Source organism: Panthera tigris, chromosome E3, assembly GCF_018350195.1.
Source record: "Panthera tigris isolate Pti1 chromosome E3, P.tigris_Pti1_mat1.1, whole genome shotgun sequence".
Taxonomy (NCBI): Eukaryota; Metazoa; Chordata; class Mammalia; order Carnivora; family Felidae; genus Panthera; species Panthera tigris.
This window is the reverse complement of record NC_056675.1, coordinates 19,930,889-19,952,049: the sequence shown is the minus strand read 5'-3', so window position 1 is coordinate 19,952,049 and position 21,161 is coordinate 19,930,889. Positions and strand designations below refer to the sequence as shown.

General features: G+C 54.6%; 1 protein-coding gene across 6 annotated transcripts in view; it reads left to right on the top strand.

Annotated features, from left to right (window-relative positions):
• The window catches only part of IL4R (interleukin 4 receptor), a 41,539-nt gene extending 30,760 nt beyond the window's left edge, over window positions 1–10,779 (top strand). For all 6 annotated transcript variants that reach the window (XM_042971033.1, XM_042971034.1, XM_042971035.1 and 3 more), the window contains 4 exons: window positions 3,397–3,493; window positions 5,406–5,484; window positions 6,870–6,919; window positions 8,235–10,779. In XM_042971033.1, coding sequence (XP_042826967.1) covers window positions 3,397–3,493; window positions 5,406–5,484; window positions 6,870–6,919; window positions 8,235–9,792 — 1,784 coding nt within the window. In that variant the 3' untranslated portion in view covers window positions 9,793–10,779. The remainder of the gene's footprint in view (window positions 1–3,396; window positions 3,494–5,405; window positions 5,485–6,869; window positions 6,920–8,234) is intronic.
• The last annotated feature ends 10,382 nt before the right edge of the window (window positions 10,780–21,161 follow it).

Below are 21,161 nucleotides of genomic sequence, written 5' to 3'. Positions count from 1 at the left end.
GCCACTCCCATTTGTCCTATTGGCCAGACCCCGCCCGCCCCCCCCCCCCCCAACCGCCTGCCCACCCTATGGGTCCCATAGAGTGCCTCTGACCGCAGGTAACGGAATTCCCGACCGACCTGGTGTACTGCTCAGGGTGGCCAGGGCGAGGCTGCGGTCACAGATAAGCCCACGAGGCGTGCGGCTCAACACCGCCGAAACGTATGACTCGCTCACGTAACGGTCCGGCGTGAACATCGCCGGTTTGTGGATGGTTCTCTTCCTGTGGTTTCCATCATTCTCTAGGACGAAGATCCTTTTTTTTTTTTTTTTTTTTTTTAAGAGAAGTGAACAAGTGAATTTATTTTTTGTTCTTTTCAAATTTTTATTTAAATCCTAGTTGGTTAACATACAGCGCGGTATGGGTCGGAGTAGAATTCAGGGACTCATCCCTTACGTACAACACCCAGTGCTCATCCCAACAGTTGCCCTCCTTAATACCCATCCCCCATCTAGCCCATCCCCCCCCCCCACCTCCGTCAACCCTCAGTTTGTTCTCTGTCATTAAGCGTCTCGTATGGTGTGTGTCCCTCTTTTTTTTCTCCCTTGCCCTATGTTCATCTGTTTCGCTTCTTAAGTTCCACATATGAGTGAAATCACATGGTATCTGCCTTTCTCTGACTTATTTCACTAGCATAATACATTCTAGCTCCATCCACATTATTGTAAATGGCAAGATTTCATTCTTTTTGATGGCTGAGTAATATTCCTCTGTGTGTGTGTGTGTGTGTGTGTGTGTGTGCGTGCGCGCGCGCGTGTGCACTGCGTCTTTATCCATTCATCCATTGGTGGACATTTGAGCTCTTTCCATGCTTTGGCTATTGTTGATAATGCTGCTATAAACGTTGGGGTGCATTTACCCTTTCAAATCTATAATTTTGTCTCCTTTCGGTAAATACTTAGCAGTGCAGTTGCTGGGTCTTAACGGTAGTTCTCTTTTTAACTTTATGAGGCATCTCCACACTGTTTTCCAGAGCGGCCGCACCCGCTTGCATTCCAACCAACAGTGCAAAAGAGGTCCTCTTTCTCCGCATCCTCGCCAACATCTACCGTTTCTTGAGTCGTTAATGTGAGCCATTCTGACAGGTGTGAGGTGGTATCTCATTATGGTTTTGATTTGTGTTTCCCCGATGATGAGTGATGGTGAGCAGCTTGTCGTGTGTCTGTCAGCCATCTGGATGTCTTCTTTGGAGAAACGCCTATTCATGTCTTCTCATTTCTTCGCTGGATTATTTGGTTTCGGGATGTTGAATTTGATAAGTTCTGTATAGATTTTGGAGGAGAACCCTTTATCAGATATGTCGTTAGCAAATATCTTCTCCCATGCCGTAGACTGCCTTTTAGTTTTGTTGATTGTTTCCTTCACTGTGCAGAAGCTCTTTATCTGGATGAGGTCCCAGTAGCTGATTTTTGTTTTTGTTTCCCTGGCCTCTGTCAACAAGTCTAGTAAGTTGCCACGGCCGAGGCCAAAGAGATTGCTGCCTGTGTTATGATTTCCTGTCGCAATTTAGGTCTCACATTTAGGTCATCCATTTTGAATTTATTTTTGTTTATGGCATAAGAAAGCGCTTCTTAAAAACCTGAGCCCAGAAGTCACACACACACACACACACACACACACACACACACACACCACTTCCTCTCCAGTTTTATTGGTGGAACTAGTCACATGGCCACACAGAGCTGCAAGGGATTCTGGGAGATGTAGTCCCTCATACGGTAGCTGCATTACCCCCACCGGCCCCCACAAGCGGTCTTTGCAACACTGTTACTCATGGCTTTTTGCAATGGAAACATTGATTTATCTCACATAAAATGAAGTCTGACAAGTGGACCTTCCCTGGTTTATACCCCAGCTCAGTGATGTGGCCCCAGAGGCTTGTTTTCTTTCCCCCAGCCCTCCTTAGCGTGGTAGCATTTTATCCTTAGACTTGTTACCCCGTGCCCCAAGCTGGCTGCTGCACACGCCCTCATGCCCCAAAGCCTAAAAGAAATGAAAGGCTCCACAAACAAGTGCTCCTCGGACATCTCTTTCATCAGGAAGCAAAAATCTTTCCAGAAGCTTCCCTAGCGGACTTCCCTTGCATCTCATTGGCCAGGACTGTCGCGGGGCCTCTCCCAGCTGCAAGAGAGGCTGGAAACTCATGCCTGGAAAGGAGAATAAGATAATCACGATTGACCCAAACCTCAGGGTGGGCACACTGCTCCCTGTTGAGTAAGGGGGCCGCCTCAGGCACCAGTCTGTACCATGGAGAAGGAGCAGGGCTGTTGTGGGCACCCAGTGGGAGAAGGGTCTTCAAAGTGCCGGGCAAAGTGGCCGCGGGTGGGTACCCCACCCGCCCCGCCCCGCCCCGCCCCTGACCTTAGCCCTCTTGTGTTGTTCGTCTTGCCTTGCAGACGTCTCCTGACCCATCTGCCTTCCACTCCATAGGTAGGATCTTCTCCCACTGAGTGTCCCACGTGGTATAGTGCTGGGCAAAGTTCACTCGATTATACCACTGCCCTGGGGAAGGGAAGGAAAGGGAGAGAAATGGCTTCTGTGGAGCATGTACGATGGGCTGGACACTCATTCGTTATTTCCACAAATATGTATTGAGCCCATACGGCACGCCTGGCCCTGTGTTAGACTCTGGGGCATCAGCCATGAACGAAACAGACAGAAATCCCTGATCTTGTGGGACGGACCTTCTGGAGGCGAGACAGAGAACAAACAAGTAAACAGGAAAATAAATCAGATAGCCCTTGACCCATATGACATTAAGTCCGGGGAGAAAATCAGGGTGCAGGCACGGAGAGACGGGAGGGGCAGCAGGGGAGAGGGCGTGCCGGAACTTTTTGGAGCAGGTGACGGTGAAGTGAATGAGAAGGGGCCAGCTGTGCACAGACAACAACGGCAAAGGCTTATGGGACATGCGGGCGCTGCTCTGACCGCATCGTGTGATCCCCACAACTGCCCTGCCACCTCAGTGCTGTGTTAACCCCAGTGTACAGATGAGGAAGCTGAGGCACACAGAGAGGCTGAGGGCCTTGTCCTGGGTCACCAGCAAGGATATGACAGAGTCAGGCTTTGAACTCAGGTAGTTGGGCTCCACAGGCCCCCCACTCTTGACCTCTGGGCTTCAGGAGAGGGGCAGCAGCGAGTTCAAGATCCTGGGGTGCCACGGAGCTTGGGAGGAGCAGGGGAGAGTGAGGAGGCCGTGTGGCCAGGGCTCAGTAGCAGTGGGTGAGGCGGGAGCGCTGGGTGGAGGCCGGCCCACGCAGGGTCTGAGCGGACCCTTTCCGGAGGCCTCGGCGGCCTGGGAACCAGCGGGCGGCACCCAGCACGGCGCAGGCTCACGGCTTCCCTCCCACTTGCAGACTACGAGCCCTGGGAGCAGCACCTCCCACTTGGCGTCAGCATCTCCTGCCTTGTCATCCTGGCCGTCTGCCTGTCCTGCTACCTCAGCGTCATCAAGTGAGTCCGGGGCTTCGCCACGGGATGGCCCGCGAGCCGGCCCCGCTGGGGTGTGCGGAGGGTGGGAACCCCCCTCGGGTCCGTCCGCTCTCACGATACGTATTTATTGAGCAGCTACTATGCGCGAGGCCCAGGGGCAACAGCTGAGAGCAGGGCCGACCACGACCCTGTCTGTGCTCTTGGTGGGGAGACCGAAGCCATCGGTCAACCAATAACCACAGCTGGTTTCCATGGTGATCCGTGCGCTGAAGGGAATCTGCCGGGGTGAAGGGAAGAAATGTGCGGGCTGCTGGGTCGGGAGGCCAGGCGGGCCCCTCTGAGGAGGCGATATTCGAGCTGAGGGATATTCTGGAGGGAGAATGAGCTGGGGAGGGACTTTCCTCCAGCAGAAGGAAGATGGGTCACCCTGGGTCCCCAGGATGAGGTCCAGACACTCAGAGCACGTGGCAGGAGACAGAGGAATTCTAGACAGTTGCCCCGGAGACCTGCGTTTGGATCCTGGCCTTGGAGCTCGGGAGCTTTGTGGCCAATAAGAGGCCGAACCTCTCAGCCTTGGGTCTCTGTTGCAGGTGGAAGGAGCTTATTTCATGAGTGCTGAGAGTCCTGAGAGAGTCCCGGGCCACAGTAGGCGGGGGGATAGAAGGAGCCTTGTTTCCAGTGAGAGCTCAGGCACTTGGGTTCGTGGTGTCTCGCAGCGGCCATCTTCCCATCTCTGAAATGGGACCAGTGAGCCTTGGCTCACCGCGTGAGGCTTAGCGACGACTGGGCGCTGAGCGAGCCGGGTCCTGCATTTTGCCGGCCACACAGTAGGCATGCAGCAAATACAGGTTCCCTTCGTGTCTTATTCCGGATGGCTCTGCGTGACCCTGGGCTGGTCTTTTCCCCTTCTGTGAGCCTCAGTTTCCCTATCGGCGGTCCCTCCCTGCCAGGGAGGCCCTTTCCCCGGGTGTCACCGTGGCTCCTGCCCCCGCCTCCGTGGCCACTCAGAAGTCCCCTCCTCCAAGAGGCCTTCCGCGAGCACACCCTCCATTCCTCTCTATTCCCTTTCTTGTGTGTTTTTATTCATGACACTGAAGTTGCCATGGCTGAGGTCGCTCTCTTCTAGAAGGTCAGTTCCGCCAGGGCGGAGAATTTTGTCTGTCTTGTTCACTGTTGCGTTCCCGACGCCTGGACCAGTGAATGGTGCATAGCAAATGCTCAATAAATATGTGTTGCCAGACTGAGTGAAGCGGGAAGCCAGTCAGAGGTGATGTGAGAACCTTCCCTCCCAGCACTGACGCTGTGTGGCTCCGGACAGACCAGGCGGAGAGAAGGACTCCGTTTCTCTCTGGGTTCCCTCAACTGCTCTGGCCATCCCAGGCCTCACCCCAGCATCTTGGTCTCGGCTGCCCCGGGGAGGGCAGAATTGCTGATGGGGAAACCCAGAATTCTCTCTCTGCTGCCTGGGTGTCTCCTAACTCCCTGGGGCTTATTCCCACGGAGGGCAGAGGTGGCCACATCAGGAGCTCCATCCTGGCTAACAGAACCTGGCTGTTCTGCCCACGGTCCAGCTGTCACTTCACTTCTGGGCCTTGGTGTCTTCATCTGTAGAATGAGGTTAGGGCAAGGCATCCACGAACCCTCTCAACGTGGTCCCTGACCCCTTCACGGAAAGAACATCAACCTGTTCACGCACCCAATAACTCTATGTTTATTTTTTTTCATTTTGAGAGAGCACGAACGGGAGAGGCAGAGAGAGAGAGAGAGGGAGACGGAGAATCCCAAGCAGGCTCTGGGCTGTCAGCTCAGAGTCTGACGCGGGGCTCGAACCCACAAACTGTGAGATCGTGACCTGGGTCGAAATCAAGATTCGGCCGCTTAACCGGCTGAGCCACGCAGGCGCCCCTCAATAACTCTCCCTTTTCTTTTTCAGGATTAAGAAAGAATGGTGGGACCAGATTCCCAACCCCGCCCACAGCCACCTAGTGGCGATAGTCATCCAGGACCCACAGGTAGGAGAGTGGGTTGGTTAGCGTTTTGTAGGCCGCACACATCAGGAAGCAGGATTCAAAATGCCTGGGAGGCTGTTGGCTTTTGGAACTGCATGTGACAAATCAGGAAGGTTTCCGGATTTCAGCAGCAGCTTCGTGTGGTCACTAGGAGCCCAGAGGCCTTTGCTCCCTGCCCCCTAGCTTCCGTGGCTACTCTTTCCGACGGGCCGGGTTCCTCTGGGTTGGTTGCTTGGCGTCTTATCTCCCCCGGGAGGAGGTGACCCATGAGGTCACCTCTGTGTCATCTCCTGGAAAGGTCTCTGTACCAGGGCAAGAAGCCAAAAGGTGAGGGGGTTGGGGACAGACTTCCTGTGTCTTCCTCTTACGAGCAGAAAACTGCCCCCAAAGCATGAGCAAATCTCTCCTCGATTCTCGTCGGTCTGAACTGTACCACACGCCCTTTCCTAAAGCATTCACCAGTAAGGGAGTGGGGATGCTCTGAGACCAGCCAGATGCATACCCCTGAACTAAGGGTGGATGAGCTTCTCCAATGCCATGGCCACGTGGGGTTTCCTGGGTGATCTCAGGGCTCTGTAGGAGGGAGGGAGGGGGGACACAAGCCCTGTCTAGAACAGAACATCCAAGTGTCCTCCGTTCTCCAGGGACCCGCTGGCAGGCTCTGGAGTCCAGTGGTCTGGCTTGGAACCCTGGCTTCGCCATTTACCTGCGGTGTGGACTCGGGCATGTTGCTTAACCTCTCTGAGCCAGTTTCTTCATGTGGGTTATTGTAGTGCTTACCTGATACTGGAATTCATGGAGGCCACACATATAAAGTATATATTGCAGGGTCCTGCACGTCATAAGTGCTGTTCATGTATCAGTGAGCTTTGCTGTGTAACAAATCAGCCCCAAATTTAGAGAGCTGAAACACTCTAAATTAGCACTTGCTTCTGCAGGTGGGCAGTTTGGGCTCCATGCAGTGGTGAGGGTGGAAGGCTCTGGGATGGGCCCCTTCCCAGTGGCCTCAGTCACAGGTCTGGAAGTTGGCTGACTGTCAGCTGGAGCAGTGGCGACGTCCTCGAGCTGGCCGGCCCGATGTCACTCCGCGGCATCCTGTCGGTCAAAGCGAGTCACACGCCCAGGCCAGATTCAGAGGGTGGGAGGAGCTTCAGAGCAGTGTGGCCATTTTTACCGTCCGCCCCCGGTGACTTGATATCTGGGCAGTCTCGTCGGTCCCGCGGGACGCTGAGGCTCAGAGAGCTGAAGTGACCTCGATTGGACCCCCGGCCTATGTGATGTCTCGTCGAACACTCCTTTTGCAGCAAACACTCCCTGAGCCGTGCCGTATGCCAGGCTGGGCCGCAAGGCCTCTCCACTCCATTTCATTGGCTGTCTCTGTATTTTAGGTGTCGCTGTGGGGGAAGCGGTCCCGAGGCCAGGAACCAGCCAAGTGCCCGTATGTATATGAACTCAGGTCACAGCCTGTGTGGATTTGGAGGATGTTGGAAGCGGGGCGGTAGGACCACACCCCCACCCCCGCACCCGCCTGTTTTTCCTCCTGAGCATTCAGGACTTGCCCTGGGACACTGGGCTTGGAGGGTGGCAGGAGGAGAGGAGGTCTGGGTAGGTGGGCATGTTGGCTAAGCCCCCTGAATTTCCCCAGGGGTCAGGCCCAGGCCGAACCCCCTCGGAAGTGCGCAGTCTGGCCTGAGCCAGGCTCGTAGAGGTTACAAGCCGGTCGGCTGTGCCGGTTGTTACAATGTCAACAGCATCGCGTGCTGGTTGGCGAATCGCCAACTCTGGAACCCCTGAGTGTCTGACCATCGCCCCTGCCTCCCCTAGCTCGTCCCTGGATGACCCACAATCCAGTAACTAAAGAGTTGGTACCTGGCACAGCACGGGGGCCCCAGGACACTGCCCCAGCCTAGGACCCCACAGCCCCGGTCATTACTTGTGCTGTGGTATTGATAAATATTTTAAATTGATCAGTATTTTTTTCAGTTTATTTTTATTTTTATTTTTGAGAGAGAGAGCGCGTGCGCACACACAAGTGGGGGAGGGGCAGACAGAGAATCCCACGCAGGCTCCTACGTGGGGCTCGAACGCACAAACTGTGAGATCGTGACCCAAGCTGGCACCAAGAGTCGGACGCTTAACCGACTGAGCCACCCAGGTGCCCCTGATAAGTATTTTTTTTTTCAATATATGAAGTTTATTGTCAACCTGATAAGTATTTTTAAATGTCATCGTCCCTGACGGAGACTTTTCCTTATTCAGTAGACTGAGTTTGCATCGGGTGCCAGGTTGTATGTGTGGCCTCCAGAAATCTCAAAGTGAGACACGGGCCCTGCCTTCAGGGAGTTCCTGGGCTAGTAGGGAAGTCAGACTGACAGATTATTGACCATAAAGTCAGGAGGCCAGGGGCGCCTGGGTGGCTCAGTCGGTTAAGCGTCCGACTTCGGCTCAGGTCATGGTCTCACGGTCCGTGAGTTCGAGCCCCGCGTCGGGCTCTGCACTGACAGCTCAGAGCCTGGAGCCTGTTTCGGATTCTGTGTCTCCCTCTCCGTCTGACCCTCCCCTGTTCATGCTCTGTCTCTCTCTGTCTCAAAAATCAATAAATGTTAAAAAAAAAAAAAAATTAAAGTCAGGAGGCCTGTCTGCATTAGATAGACGTCAGTCCAGGCTGATTTTAAGCTGGGCTTTGAAGGACGAATAGGAGTTTTTCCAGCAGAGAAAGCGAATCCCAACCAAACTTCTCTCTGCTGTTGCAGACACTGGAAGACTTGTCTTAGGAAGCTCCTGCCCTGTTTACTGGAGCACGGCATGGAAAGGAAAGAGGATCCCTCCAAGATTGCCAGAAATGGGCCTTTGCAGGGTTCTGGAAAATCAGCATGGTGCCCCGTGGAGGTCAGCAAGACGATCCTCTGGCCCGAGAGCATCAGCGTGGTGCGATGTGTGGAGCTCCTGGAGGCCCCGGTGGAGAGCGAGGAGGAGGAGGAGGAGGAGGAAGATAAAGGGAGCTTCTGCCCCTCGCCTGTGAACCTCGAGGACAGCTTCCAGGAGGGCAGGGAGGGCATCGCGGCCCGGCTGACAGAAAGCCTCTTCCTGGACCTTCTCGGGGTTGAGAAAGGGGGCTTTGGCCCACAGGGCTCTCTGGAATCGTGGTTTCCTCCTCCTTCGGGAAGTGCAGGTGCTCAGATGCCCTGGGCTGAGTTTCCGGGTCCGGGGTCCCAGGAGGCATCGCCCCAGGGCAAGGAGCAGCCTTTCGACCCCCGGTCCGGTCCTCTGGCCACTCTGCCCCAGAGCCCAGCCAGCCCGACTTTCCCAGAGACGCCCCCGGTCGTCACAGACAACCCCGCCTACCGCAGCTTCGGGACCTTCCAGGGCCAGTCCTCAGGTCCCGGCGAGTGTGACTCGGGCCCGGAGCTGGCGGGACGCCTGGGGGAGGCGGACCCCGGCATCCCCGCTGCCCCCCAGCCTTCGGAGGCGCCTTCCGCGCTCCAGCCCGAGCCAGAGACCTGGGAGCAGATTCTGCGTCAGCGAGTCCTGCAGCACAGGGGGGCCCCGGCCCCGGCCCCCGGCAGCGGCTACCGAGAGTTTGTGTGCGCCGTGAGGCAGGGCAGCACCCAGGACGGCGGGGTGGGGGGCTTCGGCCCTTCGGAGGAGGCCGGGTACAAGGCCTTCTCGAGTCTGCTCACTAGCGGTGCCGTCTGCCCAGAGACGTCCGGGGGTGAGGCCGGCAGTGGGGACGGGGGTTACAAGCCCTTCCAGAGCCTCACTCCTGGCTGCCCTGGGGCCCCCGCCCCAGTCCCCGTCCCCCTGTTCACCTTCGGACTGGACGCGGAGCCACCTCATTGCCCGCAGGACTCCCCCCTCCCGGGCAGCTCCCCAGAGCCAGCGGGGAAGGCACAGGACAGCCACAAGACCCCGCCGGCCCCGGAGCAGGCCGCAGACCCCCTCCGGGACGACCTGGCCAGCGGCATTGTCTACTCAGCCCTCACCTGCCACCTGTGTGGCCACCTGAAGCAGTGTCACGGCCAGGAGGAGGGTGGCGAGGCCCATCCCGTGGCCAGCCCCTGCTGCGGCTGCTGCTGTGGAGACAGGTCCTCGCCGCTGGTGAGCCCTCTGAGGGCCCCGGACCCCTTGCCAGGTGGGGTGCCCCTGGAGGCCAGCCTCGCTCCAGCCTCCCCGGCACCCTTGGCTGTCTCAGAGGAGGGCCCGTCCTCCCTGTGCTTCCAGCCTGCCCCGAGCCATGCTCACAGCTCAAGCCAGACCCCCAAAAAGGTGGCCATGCTCTCCCCAGAGCCCACGTGCACGATGGCTTCCTAGGCGTGTGCCCGCTTGTCACTGCCGTCTACGAGTGAGGGCTGGGCCTCAGCCCGGCCTGGGAAGTGCCTCCTCCTGGAAGGCGGCTAAGGCCGGCAGATTTGCGAAAGACTTGGAGAACCCTGCTATGAAGCTGGGAGGTGGTCTGACCTGGGGGTACAGAGACTGGACTCCACCCCGCCCCTCCGCCAGCTCCCAGCCTTGGCCTGGGCTCGCCACAACCCAAGGGAGTGGAGGGCACGGGGGAGAGGCCCCTGCGGGGATCGGGAGCTCCTTGGGTGCCTCGGCTTATGCACGAGCCACTGGCCACTTCATGGGTCCACGCGCTCTCCCTGCCACGCTCACCCTGGGTGCGCTTTGTCCGCTCGTCACTCTGTTACTCATGTCTTGCCGGGTTCTGGGATCGGCTGCCGCTGTCTCACCGGATTGGAGGCCGAGCCCACCGGGGAATGACTTGGGAGACCTTGGGAAATGGATGGGACATCCTGGTCCTGGAAAGGTGGTCATTTGCCCGGAGGTGCCCATTCATTCAACAGACCTTCCTTAAGTCGACCCTGGAGGCGGGACCTGGGCCGTGGCGGGGCGCGAAGTCAAGTGCGGTAACAGACACAAAAGGACCCGAAAGACTGGGATCACCAAGCCACGACTGGCTGCTGTCTGGTTCCCACACAACCGCTGAGACCGGGGGCTCCTGTTAAGCACAGGAGCCCCAGAATGAACACAGCCAGCTACCTCGGGGCCAGTCTGTGCCCCCGCGGGCGCTTTGCTGGCAGCCACAGCAGCCGGAGGGAGGGAGGGATTGGCCGAGCTAGGGCTCTGCTGGCCCACACCACACCCTCAGCCGCACGGCGACCTGCCCCTCTGGTTGTGTAATGCTTGTTTGCATCTCGAAGATTATTTTATCGCCTGGGATTTGTCTTCCGCTGAGAAGCGTGGAATCGGAGGGCAGGGCGTGGTGTTTTGTGTAAATAAAGCCTCTTTATCTCCGTTCCCTGCCCTCTCCGTGTATTAAACAAACATCCGGGCCGAGGTGGTGGTGAGCTCTTTATCTCTGTTAACTCATTGGATCTTTCCATCCAGAGGAAATGAGGTCCAAGAGGTTAACTTTCTGTCTCTGTTTGTTTGGGTTCCCCCCCGCCCCTGCTCCCCGAGGTGGTGAGCTCTTTATCTCTGTTAACTCATTGGATCTTTCCATCCAGAGGAAATGAGGTCCAAGAGGTTAACTTTCTGTCTCTGTTTGTTTGGGTCCCCCCCCCCCCCCCCCCCCGCTCCCGAGGTGGTGAGCTCTTTATCTCTGTTAACTCATTGCATCTTTCCATCCAGAGGGAATGAGGTCCAAGAGGTTAACTTTCTGTCTCTGTTTGTTTGGGTTCCCCCCCCGCCCCTGCTCCCCGAGCCAAGGACTCAAGGGCAGTTAGCTGCTGTAGGTGGTGATTCCAGGAAACCTTGCTCGGGAGTGGGGACGTGAGGCGGGGAAGGTCAGGAGGCAGTAAACGGTGTGTTATCCAACGGGGCCAGCCCGGGCAACTGACCTTCCACCCGCTGGGAGCCTCGGGTAACCATGCACAGCGCCTGTCCAAAGCTACCCCTGCAGGGGTGAGGGAGCCGGGTGTTGGGCCACCAGCTTCCTCTGGACGCTCTCCCAGACGGAGAGGTACGAAGGATTACCGGAAGCTGCTGCACTTTGCCAAGGTGGCCCGGCTAGTCAGTGGCAGGCCCGTAGCTGAACCCGGGCAGGTGGCATGAAGACGCAGGCCGGGGACGTAAGCTCTGTGTCTGTGATCAGTCTGCTCCCCGAGTAGCTACCCGGACGGCCACCCCTGGCAAAAGAAGCGGCTGGGCCGCATGAGGTTCCCTTCTGTTCTGGCCTTCTGTACCATGCGCTGGGAGTGATGGGGAGCTCACTACCTCACATGCAGCCTGATGTTTGTTAGAAATCCTTCCTCTGTGCTGAGCCCAAATCTACCCCTTTAGAGGCCTAAGTCATCCCCCCACCCCCACCCCCCACCACCCCATGATTTACAGATGGGGGAACTTTGTGCTAGAGAGGAAAAGGGACTTGCCCAAGGTCACACAGTGAATGACAGAGCCTGAACTAGCCCTCTGGACTTTTTGCCCTCAAGAGCTCTTTATAAAAATTATATATATAATTCTTAATAGAAATCTCTCTTTAAGGCCAAGCAATGTGCTAAGTGCTCTACGTCCACAACGTCACGTCTCTGGCGGGCAGGTTCAGTTACTACCCCCATTTTATAGATGAGGAAGCAGGCCCAGAGAGGCTGAGGTTTCGCTTAGGACCGCACAGCGAGGACATCCCGGAGCAGGACTTGAACCCAGGTCAGGCTGCAGAGCTCCCAGCCGCCATGGTATGCCATCCACTCAAATACCAGCTCCAGTCCATTTTGCCTGAGCGTCGTCTCAGAAAACCAACTGTTAAAAGCAAGCAGCAAACAGAAAAGATGTGCGAGTGGTGGAGGGGTGGTCGGGATGGAAGTCTGACACAGACCTGACGCCGGTCTCTTCGTTGCCCCGCCAGGATCTTAAGAGAAAAGGGACCCAGGTGGTCAGCTGAGGCTCCTCTCGTAACAGAGAGTCGTCTGGGCTTTGGGAAGCGGGAGTAGACAATCAGACACCTCGCATTTCTTATGTGGATTTAAACCCACCCTCCTCGGTTCAGGGAAGCTGGGACAAGGCCACTGTTCTTGCTTCCCCAACCTTCTTCTCCAGCTTAACACCAGGAAGGAGGAAGCAGAGGGCAGGGAAGCTGCACACCCCACCGATATTTACTGAGCATGTATCAGGCAAGACGGTACAGCAAGTGCAAAGGTCCTGCGGCATAATGAACTCGACCTGTTCATAGTTCAGAAAAGATCAGCTAGAGCGCAGTGAGCCAGGGACAGTGGTGGGAGATAAGATCAGGCAGGATGGGGGCTGGAGTGAGGAATTTTTATCTTGGCTCGACTGCACATTAGCCCATGCACTGAGATACATGGTCCGAAAGAAACCAGCCAGTCCCCAAACTAAGCTACCCATAAGCAGGGGACTACAGCCCTCCTGACTACAGCCAAGGGGAGTTGGGGGGGGTGCGGCTTAAAAATCCTCATTGCTGATATTCTCACTCAGGACTGAAGTGACTTCCCCCAGGGAATGGCTGGCTGCCAGGGCCTTTCTGGACATTTCTTCAACAAAGGACTTTTAAAAATCCCCTTAAAATCTGGTTCTTGGCCTCCCAGGTCTCCACATTAGGCAAGAAACCCCAAGGGTATTCGGGGCAGGGAGCCCCAGCCCCCTTCTCTGCTGCACCCCCTTTATGCCTGAGCTTTCTCATTTGTAAAACAGGAAAGATAATAACACCTCCCTCCTGGGGTTGTCCTGGAGATCGAGTCCCTTTTCATCTTCATCATCCCCTGGGCTCCTTCCAAGCTTCCCTGGTGGGTCTCTGATGGCTCCTGACGTGGGAGCTCCCCTGCCTGTGCCCTCTCTCGGTCCCCAAGCTCTCTGGCTCATGCCTACTCCTTCGCTGGCCAGGAGTTCCCCACCTGGCAGAACACTCCCTCACTCAAATGTTTAGTAACTACTCCCTGGGAGTCAGTTGTTAAAGGAAACACAAAAATTCAAATTATGAGCATGGACCAAAGTTTCAGGTGAGATGTGCAGGAAGGAAATCAGAAGAAAAGAGAGAAAATGTCGGCTCAAAAAAGATAATTGTAGAAAGGGATTTTGTGGCAAGGCAAATGAACGGACCCTGCTGTTTTAGACATCCATTGCCCTGGTGTGGAGGGGAGAGGCAACGATCCGGAAAGATGAGGGGAAGAACAGGGATTGGCTGCACCAAATGTTTGCCCCAAGAGCCCCAGAGGGGTGAGGGTCTGGCAGATGGGGGGAGCCCAGAACTAGAAGCAGGCGGCAGGGGTGTGGGCGGAGGGAGATGCTGAAGGCTGGAGTTTCCCAGCGCCCCCCTGCGGGACAGGACTAGAGGTGCAGAGAGTGAAGGGGTTGGGCTTGCCGATGCATTGATTCCAGGGTTCCCCCCCTCACACTCCGGCCCTGCACACCCCCAGCCTCGATTTTACCAAGATTTCCCCCGGCGGCGGGGGTGGGGGGGGAAGGGGTGTGCCTATGCTTTATTTCATCTTATTTTATTTTAAAATTATTTTGTTTTACTTTATTTTTATTCTTTTTTTTTTTTTTTACACAAAAACCCTGCTTATTTGTTTGTTTCTGATTACTAAATTGGCACATGCTAGGATTCTCTGATTCAGAGAAAACATAAAGGTATAAAGAGAAAAGTGAAAACCACCGGAAATCCCATCCCCCGCCCCTGCTCCTGGAACCATGTGGGAGGTCACAAAAATGAATGTTTGTTTTTGAAGGTGTATCTCCGTGCATATCCTGTTGAACAACCTTTCTGACATTATTTTCCCACGAAAGTTATTAATCAGAAAAAGAAAAAAACAGCAAGAAGTTTTTGAGCCCCCACTGCAAGAGAGAGGCGTGATCTCAGCGGATCCCCACCGCTAGGATCCCCAGGCTGTGACGTGGGCAGGACTTGCCCGTGAGGAGCCCTGATTCCTGGTCGCTCGTGGCCACCGTTTGCCCGTCCTCGCATATCCCTTTTCCAGGGGAGAACACAGGCTCCGGGGAACAAGGGCTCTGCACTCATCTTGCCTCGTTTAAACCTGCCTTTGCCAATTTGGGGCTGTGTGACTGCGGGCAAAGTACTTGACCACTCTGGGCCTCGACGTCCACCCCGTCAAAGACGGAAAGAAGTAGCCTGCAGCCCACGGCCCACAGTGGTAGGGTGAGCAGCAGAGGTGGTGATGGATGCCCAGCTGCCCTTGTGATGCATCTGCCTAAGTTACCTGACGGCAGCTGGACAGCGCCAGCTCTTCCTTAGAATCCCACCCGTTCCCACGTGTCTTTTGACCAGCCCAGTGGGGGGAACCGGCAGCAGCCGATGGGCTGCAGGCTCGCTCCTTGGTCCCTGCTGCCCCCTAGTGACCGGCTCTGGCCCCAGCGCCTGCCTCTGCCTCGGAGGCTCCGAGGCGATGCCACGCCCAGAAAAGTAGGCGTGGGCGATCTCCGCGCACCTGCCTTTGTCCCCTGTCCCCTTCTGCACCCGGCAAAAGGGCCTGCCACACATTAGGACCTCAGAGTGCTCCAAGGACCGGTTGTGTGGCTCCGGGCCAGTCACATAACTTCTCTGTGTTTGCTTCCTCATCTGTAAAATGGGAACGATAATAGCACCGCCCTCATGGACCAGTTAAAAATTAACCCGATATTGGCGTGTATGTCGATAGGTGGTGGAAGGCTCAGAATGGCGCCTGCACACGGGCAACGCTGTCCACGGGCTTGCTAGCACTCTTGTTAGACCGAACGGGTCCGTGGGTTTTGTGGAAATGAAGGCACGAAATATGATTCAAAGAAACAACGGCACTCTGAATTTAATGCTAATTTATTGCCAAAAGTTCAGACTAGCACACCAGAAGGACAGAAATGGTCCCAATGGCATCACCTCACCAATTCGTGTTTGTAGCTGTCCGCACATCGCTTCTGGATGCTGTTCATATGCGGGATGGGTAGGTGTGTGTTTGGCTCACGGATCTCTCCCCATCTATCCATTCACATTGTATGTATTTTCTCCCTCCCGCCATCGCTGTTTTACTGCAGTCTTTTCCTCCTCCATACCCCACACCCCCCCCCTCCCCGCCTGTCTTTAAGGGTCTTGCCCAGACTCTGCTTCTCTCTTCCCCACAGACCCAAGTCACCAAGCTTCCAGCAGATCTTGTCAGAGAAGGAGAAGGAGACGAGAGAGCCTGGGAAGATGGCCGAGTAGGGCCCTGAGCTCACCTCGTCTCCTGGACCCAACTAGATACACTCACATCAGTGTAAATAATCCAGAGAATGAGACGGGAGAGATGCAGGGAGAGAGAGCGCAATGCTAAACCAAACTTCTCTTTTTTTTTTTTAAGTTTATTTACTTATTTTTGAGAGAAAGAATGAGAGACAGCGCGAGCGCACAAGCAGGGGAGGGGAAGAGAGAGAGGGAGACACAGGATGGGAAGCAGGCTCCAGGCTCCGAGCTGTCAGCACAGAGCCTGACGCGGGGCTCGAACCCACAGACCGTGAGTCGGACGCCCAACTGACTGAGCCACCCAGGCGCACCCCCAAACTTCTGATCCTAGCTCCAGTTTGAAACCTGACTCCAACCACAGAATGACTTCTGACTCAAGCCGTAGAATGATTCCTGACCCACGCTAGGGACCTATTCATCATGATCCTGGTTGCACACTGACCCCAGCCACATGCTGACCCCTCTCCCTGGCCACAAACTAATCTTTGACCCCAGCTGTAGACTGTGATTCTGGCCATCTGGACTCCTCACTCCTATACACTGACTCCCCACCCCAACCAGGAACTGGCATGTCCTGATTTCCAGCTGGTAAATTCAGCTCGAGTTGGTCAACATATGTGGTCCTTCCTTTTTGCCACGGAACCGCAGGGCAAGCTGGCAGTTCTCCTTTTTTAACCAAACAGAGTGGCAGTAAGAGAAGGTCCCTTTGCCATCATCCATGCTGCTTGGGATGTGATGTCTGGTGGTTTGGCAACCATCTCGTGATCATGAGGGAACAAGACCGGAGATGAAAGCTAGTGTCTTGAATATGGCCACACGGGAGAAGAAAAGACCATGAGTCCTTGATTGCATCATCAAGTGATCAAATCAACCTCTGGATTCTTTTTTTTTTTTTTAATTTTTTTTTTAACGTTTATTTATTTTTGAGACAGAGAGAGACAGAGCATGAACGGGGGAGGGTCAGAGAGAGAGGGAGACACAGAATCGGAAACAGGCTCCAGGCTCTGAGCCGTCAGCCCAGAGCCCGACGCGGGGCTCGAACTCACGGACCATGAGATCGTGACCTGAGCCGAAGTCAGACGCTTAACCGACTGAGCCACCCAGGCGCCCCAACCTCTGGATTCTTAAATAAACCATAAACCTGATTTTGTTTAAGTCACTGTGGAGTTTCTTTTGCAGCCATAAAGCAGCCTTAAAGATTGTAGCAGATAGAATAATGAACCTCCAAAGATATGGACATCCTAGTCCCTGGAAACCGTGAATCTGTTATGTTACAGCGCAAGGCGGGGTCAAGGTTGAAGGTGGAATCCGGTCAGCTGATCAACTGACTTTGCAATGGAAAGATGATCCTAGATTATCTGGAGGGGCCCAAGGCTCTTAGAATCACAAGGGTCCCTATAATCGTGAAAAGGGGATGTAGGAGAGTTAGTGTCCCAGAGAAAGGTGAAGATTCCATGCAGCCGACGTCGAAGACGGAAGCCAGGAATGCAGGTGACCGCTAAAAGCTGGAAGAGACAAGGACAGATTCTTCCCTAGATTTCTCCAGCAGGAATGCAGGACGGCTGACGTCTTGATTTTCAGCTCAGCGAGACCGATCTTAGTCTCCTGACCTCCAGGACTTGTAAGATAATGGATGTTCGTTTCAAGCCACTAGATTTGCAGCAACTTGTTACAGCAACAATAGGGAACGAATACACGGATATTTCCCGGCCTTTTCCTCAAGCCCTATCCCCACATCTCCATTCTCTCTCTCATGATCGGCACCCAGTTTGCACATCCAGTGGATTCTGTCAACTCGGCCAAGCCAAGAAGTCAAGCCTCTTCTCCACTACCCATCTGGGTACCAAGAGTCACCATTTTGAATTCTTAGTACTTTTTGAAGAAGACCTTCACTGGCATTTTGCCCTGAGCCCCTCGAGTTACGTAAACATTCCTGAAATAGGGTCGGCCCTTGGCTCCAAGGTTGAGCCCACCACTCTCTCTGGACCCCAGACACCACCGTCCCCTGTGTTCTCAGCTCCTTCCCTCTGCCGCCTTCTGCCCATCCCTGCGGGTCTCTGGTCAAATCCCCTCATTCTGCAAGCCGTCAAAGTTTCCCTCCGCCCCTCCTACTTCTCCTTCTTTCTCTCTGTCTCCTTCCCTCCCCGGCCACATTCTTGAAAGCTGTCTCCTCTCTGTTTCCACTTCCTCCCTGCACACCCACTCCCCAGCCCTCTCTGTGCAGAAGCTGCAAAACTGCCTTCACAGAGACCAGCCACCAAGTTCAGGTCTGTTTCAGTCCATACCTTTCTGCCCTTGTTGGTTCTTCTGGTAACGGCCGCTGGCTCCTGCTCAGGCTCCTTTCCTTGGGTCTTCCCTTCTGCCCCACCGTAAACATTGGGGGTCCCCAGCACCCCCCACCACACCCACCTACCCACACGCTCCATGGGCAATCTCATCTGTTTCCATTGTTGAGGAGGAAAACTTTTCTTGTCCCCTTCAAGGGTTCTTCGGGCTGGTCTAAGAATTAAATTGATACGAGACAGACTAATGGCAGAAAAAAAAAAAACACCCAAGTGTAATGAGGTGCACAGGGAGATCCAATGATAAAACTGAGACCCAAGAAACGAAAAAGCATGCAGCTCTGATATCCTGTGGACAGACACAAATCCGTGAGGAACGGACAGGACAAAGGAAAATTACGCTTGGGAGCTTCAACTAGTAAGGAGTTGTAAGCAAAATTTGGGTTGAGGCGACAAAGTGGTAAAAGTAACAAGGTTTGTTTCTACAGCCTTTTCGGCCCTGAATGTCCCCTCTCTGGTGAGAAGGGCATCTCTTTACCACCTGGTACACGGAGGGGACCTTTGCCCCAGGAGATTTATTCCCTGCTTTCAGGGGGACAGAGGAGGGTCACAGTGTCCTTTTTGCACACGCTGTCTTAAGTAACTTTAATTCAAAATAATCAATATTTTGATTATTTGGGGCATTTGGGGGCGACCTCCCCTGCACCCCATCACCATCGAGTTAACTATAACTGGACTGGAGTTTCGAAGGCTGTGTGTACCAGCATTATGTATCTATGGCTGATACATAGATTGCGCTCCACAAACATTTGTTGAATGAATGAATGAATGAATGAATGATGTCTTCTAAATAGGTCTCCCCAGCCCAGGTCTCTTGCCTGAACTCCAGACCCATACATGCATCTCAATTCTCACCTCTCCCACCCAGACACATGTGTTTTACCCAGTACGCATCACTATCTAATGTGACATATATTATGACATATTTAAAAACAATTTTTTAAGTTTATTTATTTTGAGAGAGAGAGAGAGAGAGAGAGAGAGAGAGAGAGAGAGAGAGAACAAGCTGCAGAGGGGCAGAGAGAAGGGAAGACAGAATCCCAAGCAGGCTCCGCACCATCAGCACAGAGCCCGGTGTGGGGCTCGAACTCACAAACCGTGAGATCATGGCCTGAGCCAAAATCAAGAGTCAGACGCTCAACGGACTGAGCCACCCAGGCGCCCCTATTATGAGGTATTTTTAACTCCCTTATTTCTTATCAGGGCTCCCACATCTCCCCCACAAGAACGTAGACCCCACGGGGACAGAGATTTTTGTTTGGTTGGTTCACCGCATTATCCCCAGGGCCTTAGAACAGTGTGCGGTACACAGTAGGTGCTCAGTAAATACTTTTTGAACAAAGGAATGGATCCCCACATGGACGTCCCCACATCTCAGAATCAGCATATCCCACGAGGGCGCTCCATCACCCTCCCCAAACCTCCTCCTTCTGGGTCCCAGTTGCTAAGGCCACAGCAGGCTTTGCCCCAGGCGGCCCATTTACTCCCTCTTTCCCAAGACTCGGGCTAGTCACCTCCCTTCCCTGCTCCCAGTACCTCCTGGCTCCCAGTAGGGCAGGAGTATGGGTCACTCACCCCAGGGTAACCCAGGTGGGGGACACAAAGCCCTGAGATGCTTTTAGGTGGCACATGGGTGTGGCGTAAAAGGGCTGTGAGCCGAGGAAACGAATCCTTTTTCAATTCTGTCCTCATCTGACTAGCCTTCCACGGTCACAGCGTGTCGCCAGAATTTAATAACTCAGTTTTGGTTTCACTGTTTTTGTTTTTACAGTTCCCTTCTATTTGTGATACAGGATTCTTGTTTTCCATGTGTGAGGAGGGCAACGTTTCTTTTTAAAATAAAATGACTTAAAGAAAACAAGCAAGGCCCTATGAGAGCAAGTTTAAGGACACGATGGTGGAGGAGAAAAGGGAAGCTTGGAAGAAATGGCCTGTGGCGCTGTTCATGTAGACACTGGTCTACAGCTCAGAGTCCAAACCCCTTTGCCACCTGGCTCCTGGCTCGTTCTCTTCTTGTCCCTTCAGCCTACATTACACCCTACACATCGTGACCTGTTGCCCCTAAGTAGCATGACCTGTTGGCCCTGGGTACAGTGTGACCTGTCGCCCCTGGACGACATGACCTGGTCACCCCGAGACACCTTGACCTATCGCCTCGAGACATGACCTGGGCACCCTAGAATCTGCAAGCTGGTGTGATATTGTGATTTACATAAGAAATGTGTCTTTGGTTTTGTCCCCTTTCTGGCTCAGAGCCCCTAAAACCCTTGGAATTTCCTAAGTGATTAGAGCAATAATGTGTCTTTTGTTATGTTAATGAGGTGACCTTTGGGAAGTCCCTAGGCCACCTTAGGATGGGGCTGGTTGCCAGGGGAACCAACTGTGTCCTTCGGTTGAAAGCGTTGGTCCTACCTCCTTGACCTCTGGGGAAGGGAGGAGGGCTGCAGACACCAATGGCCAATCACAACTAGGTAACGAAGCCTCCATAAAACCCCAAAAGGGATTAAGTTCAGGGGGACGTCTGGGTTGGTGAACACAGAGGGGCTGGGAGAATGGCGAGCTCCAGCGAAGCCTGGAAGTTCTGGGCTCTCCCCGTATCTTGCCCGAGAACCCTAAATCTGGCTGTTCCTGAGTTCTATCCCTTCGTCATAGACCGGAAACCTAGTAAGTGACATTGAGCGGCTCTAGCAAACGAGTGGAGCCCGGGGAGCAGAAGTGGAACCTCTGATCGGTTGCTGGTCTGCCAGAAGCGCAGGTGACAGCCGGACTTGACATGGGTGTCTGAAGCGTGTGGGGCAGGGCCGTCTGGTAGGACTGAGCCCTCAACCTGTGGGATCTGGTGCATCTCCAGGCAGGTAGTGTTAGAATGGAGTTAACGGCTTGGTGGTGTAGAGACCCACACATGTGGAAATTAGTGTCGAAATCATACCCGGGGCCCCCTAGACACTGGGATCTGGGCACCACCACTCAATGTGACCTGGCCACCCACAAACACCATGGCCTGGGCACCCCTAGGCCCATGACCTGTCACTCCCAGACCAATGATCTGTCACCCGTAGATACCATGACCCGTCACCCCTAGACCCATGACTTGGCCATCCCTAGATACTGTGACTCAGCCAGCCACAGACACCATGGCCTGGGCACCCCTAGACCCATGACCTGTCACCCCTAGA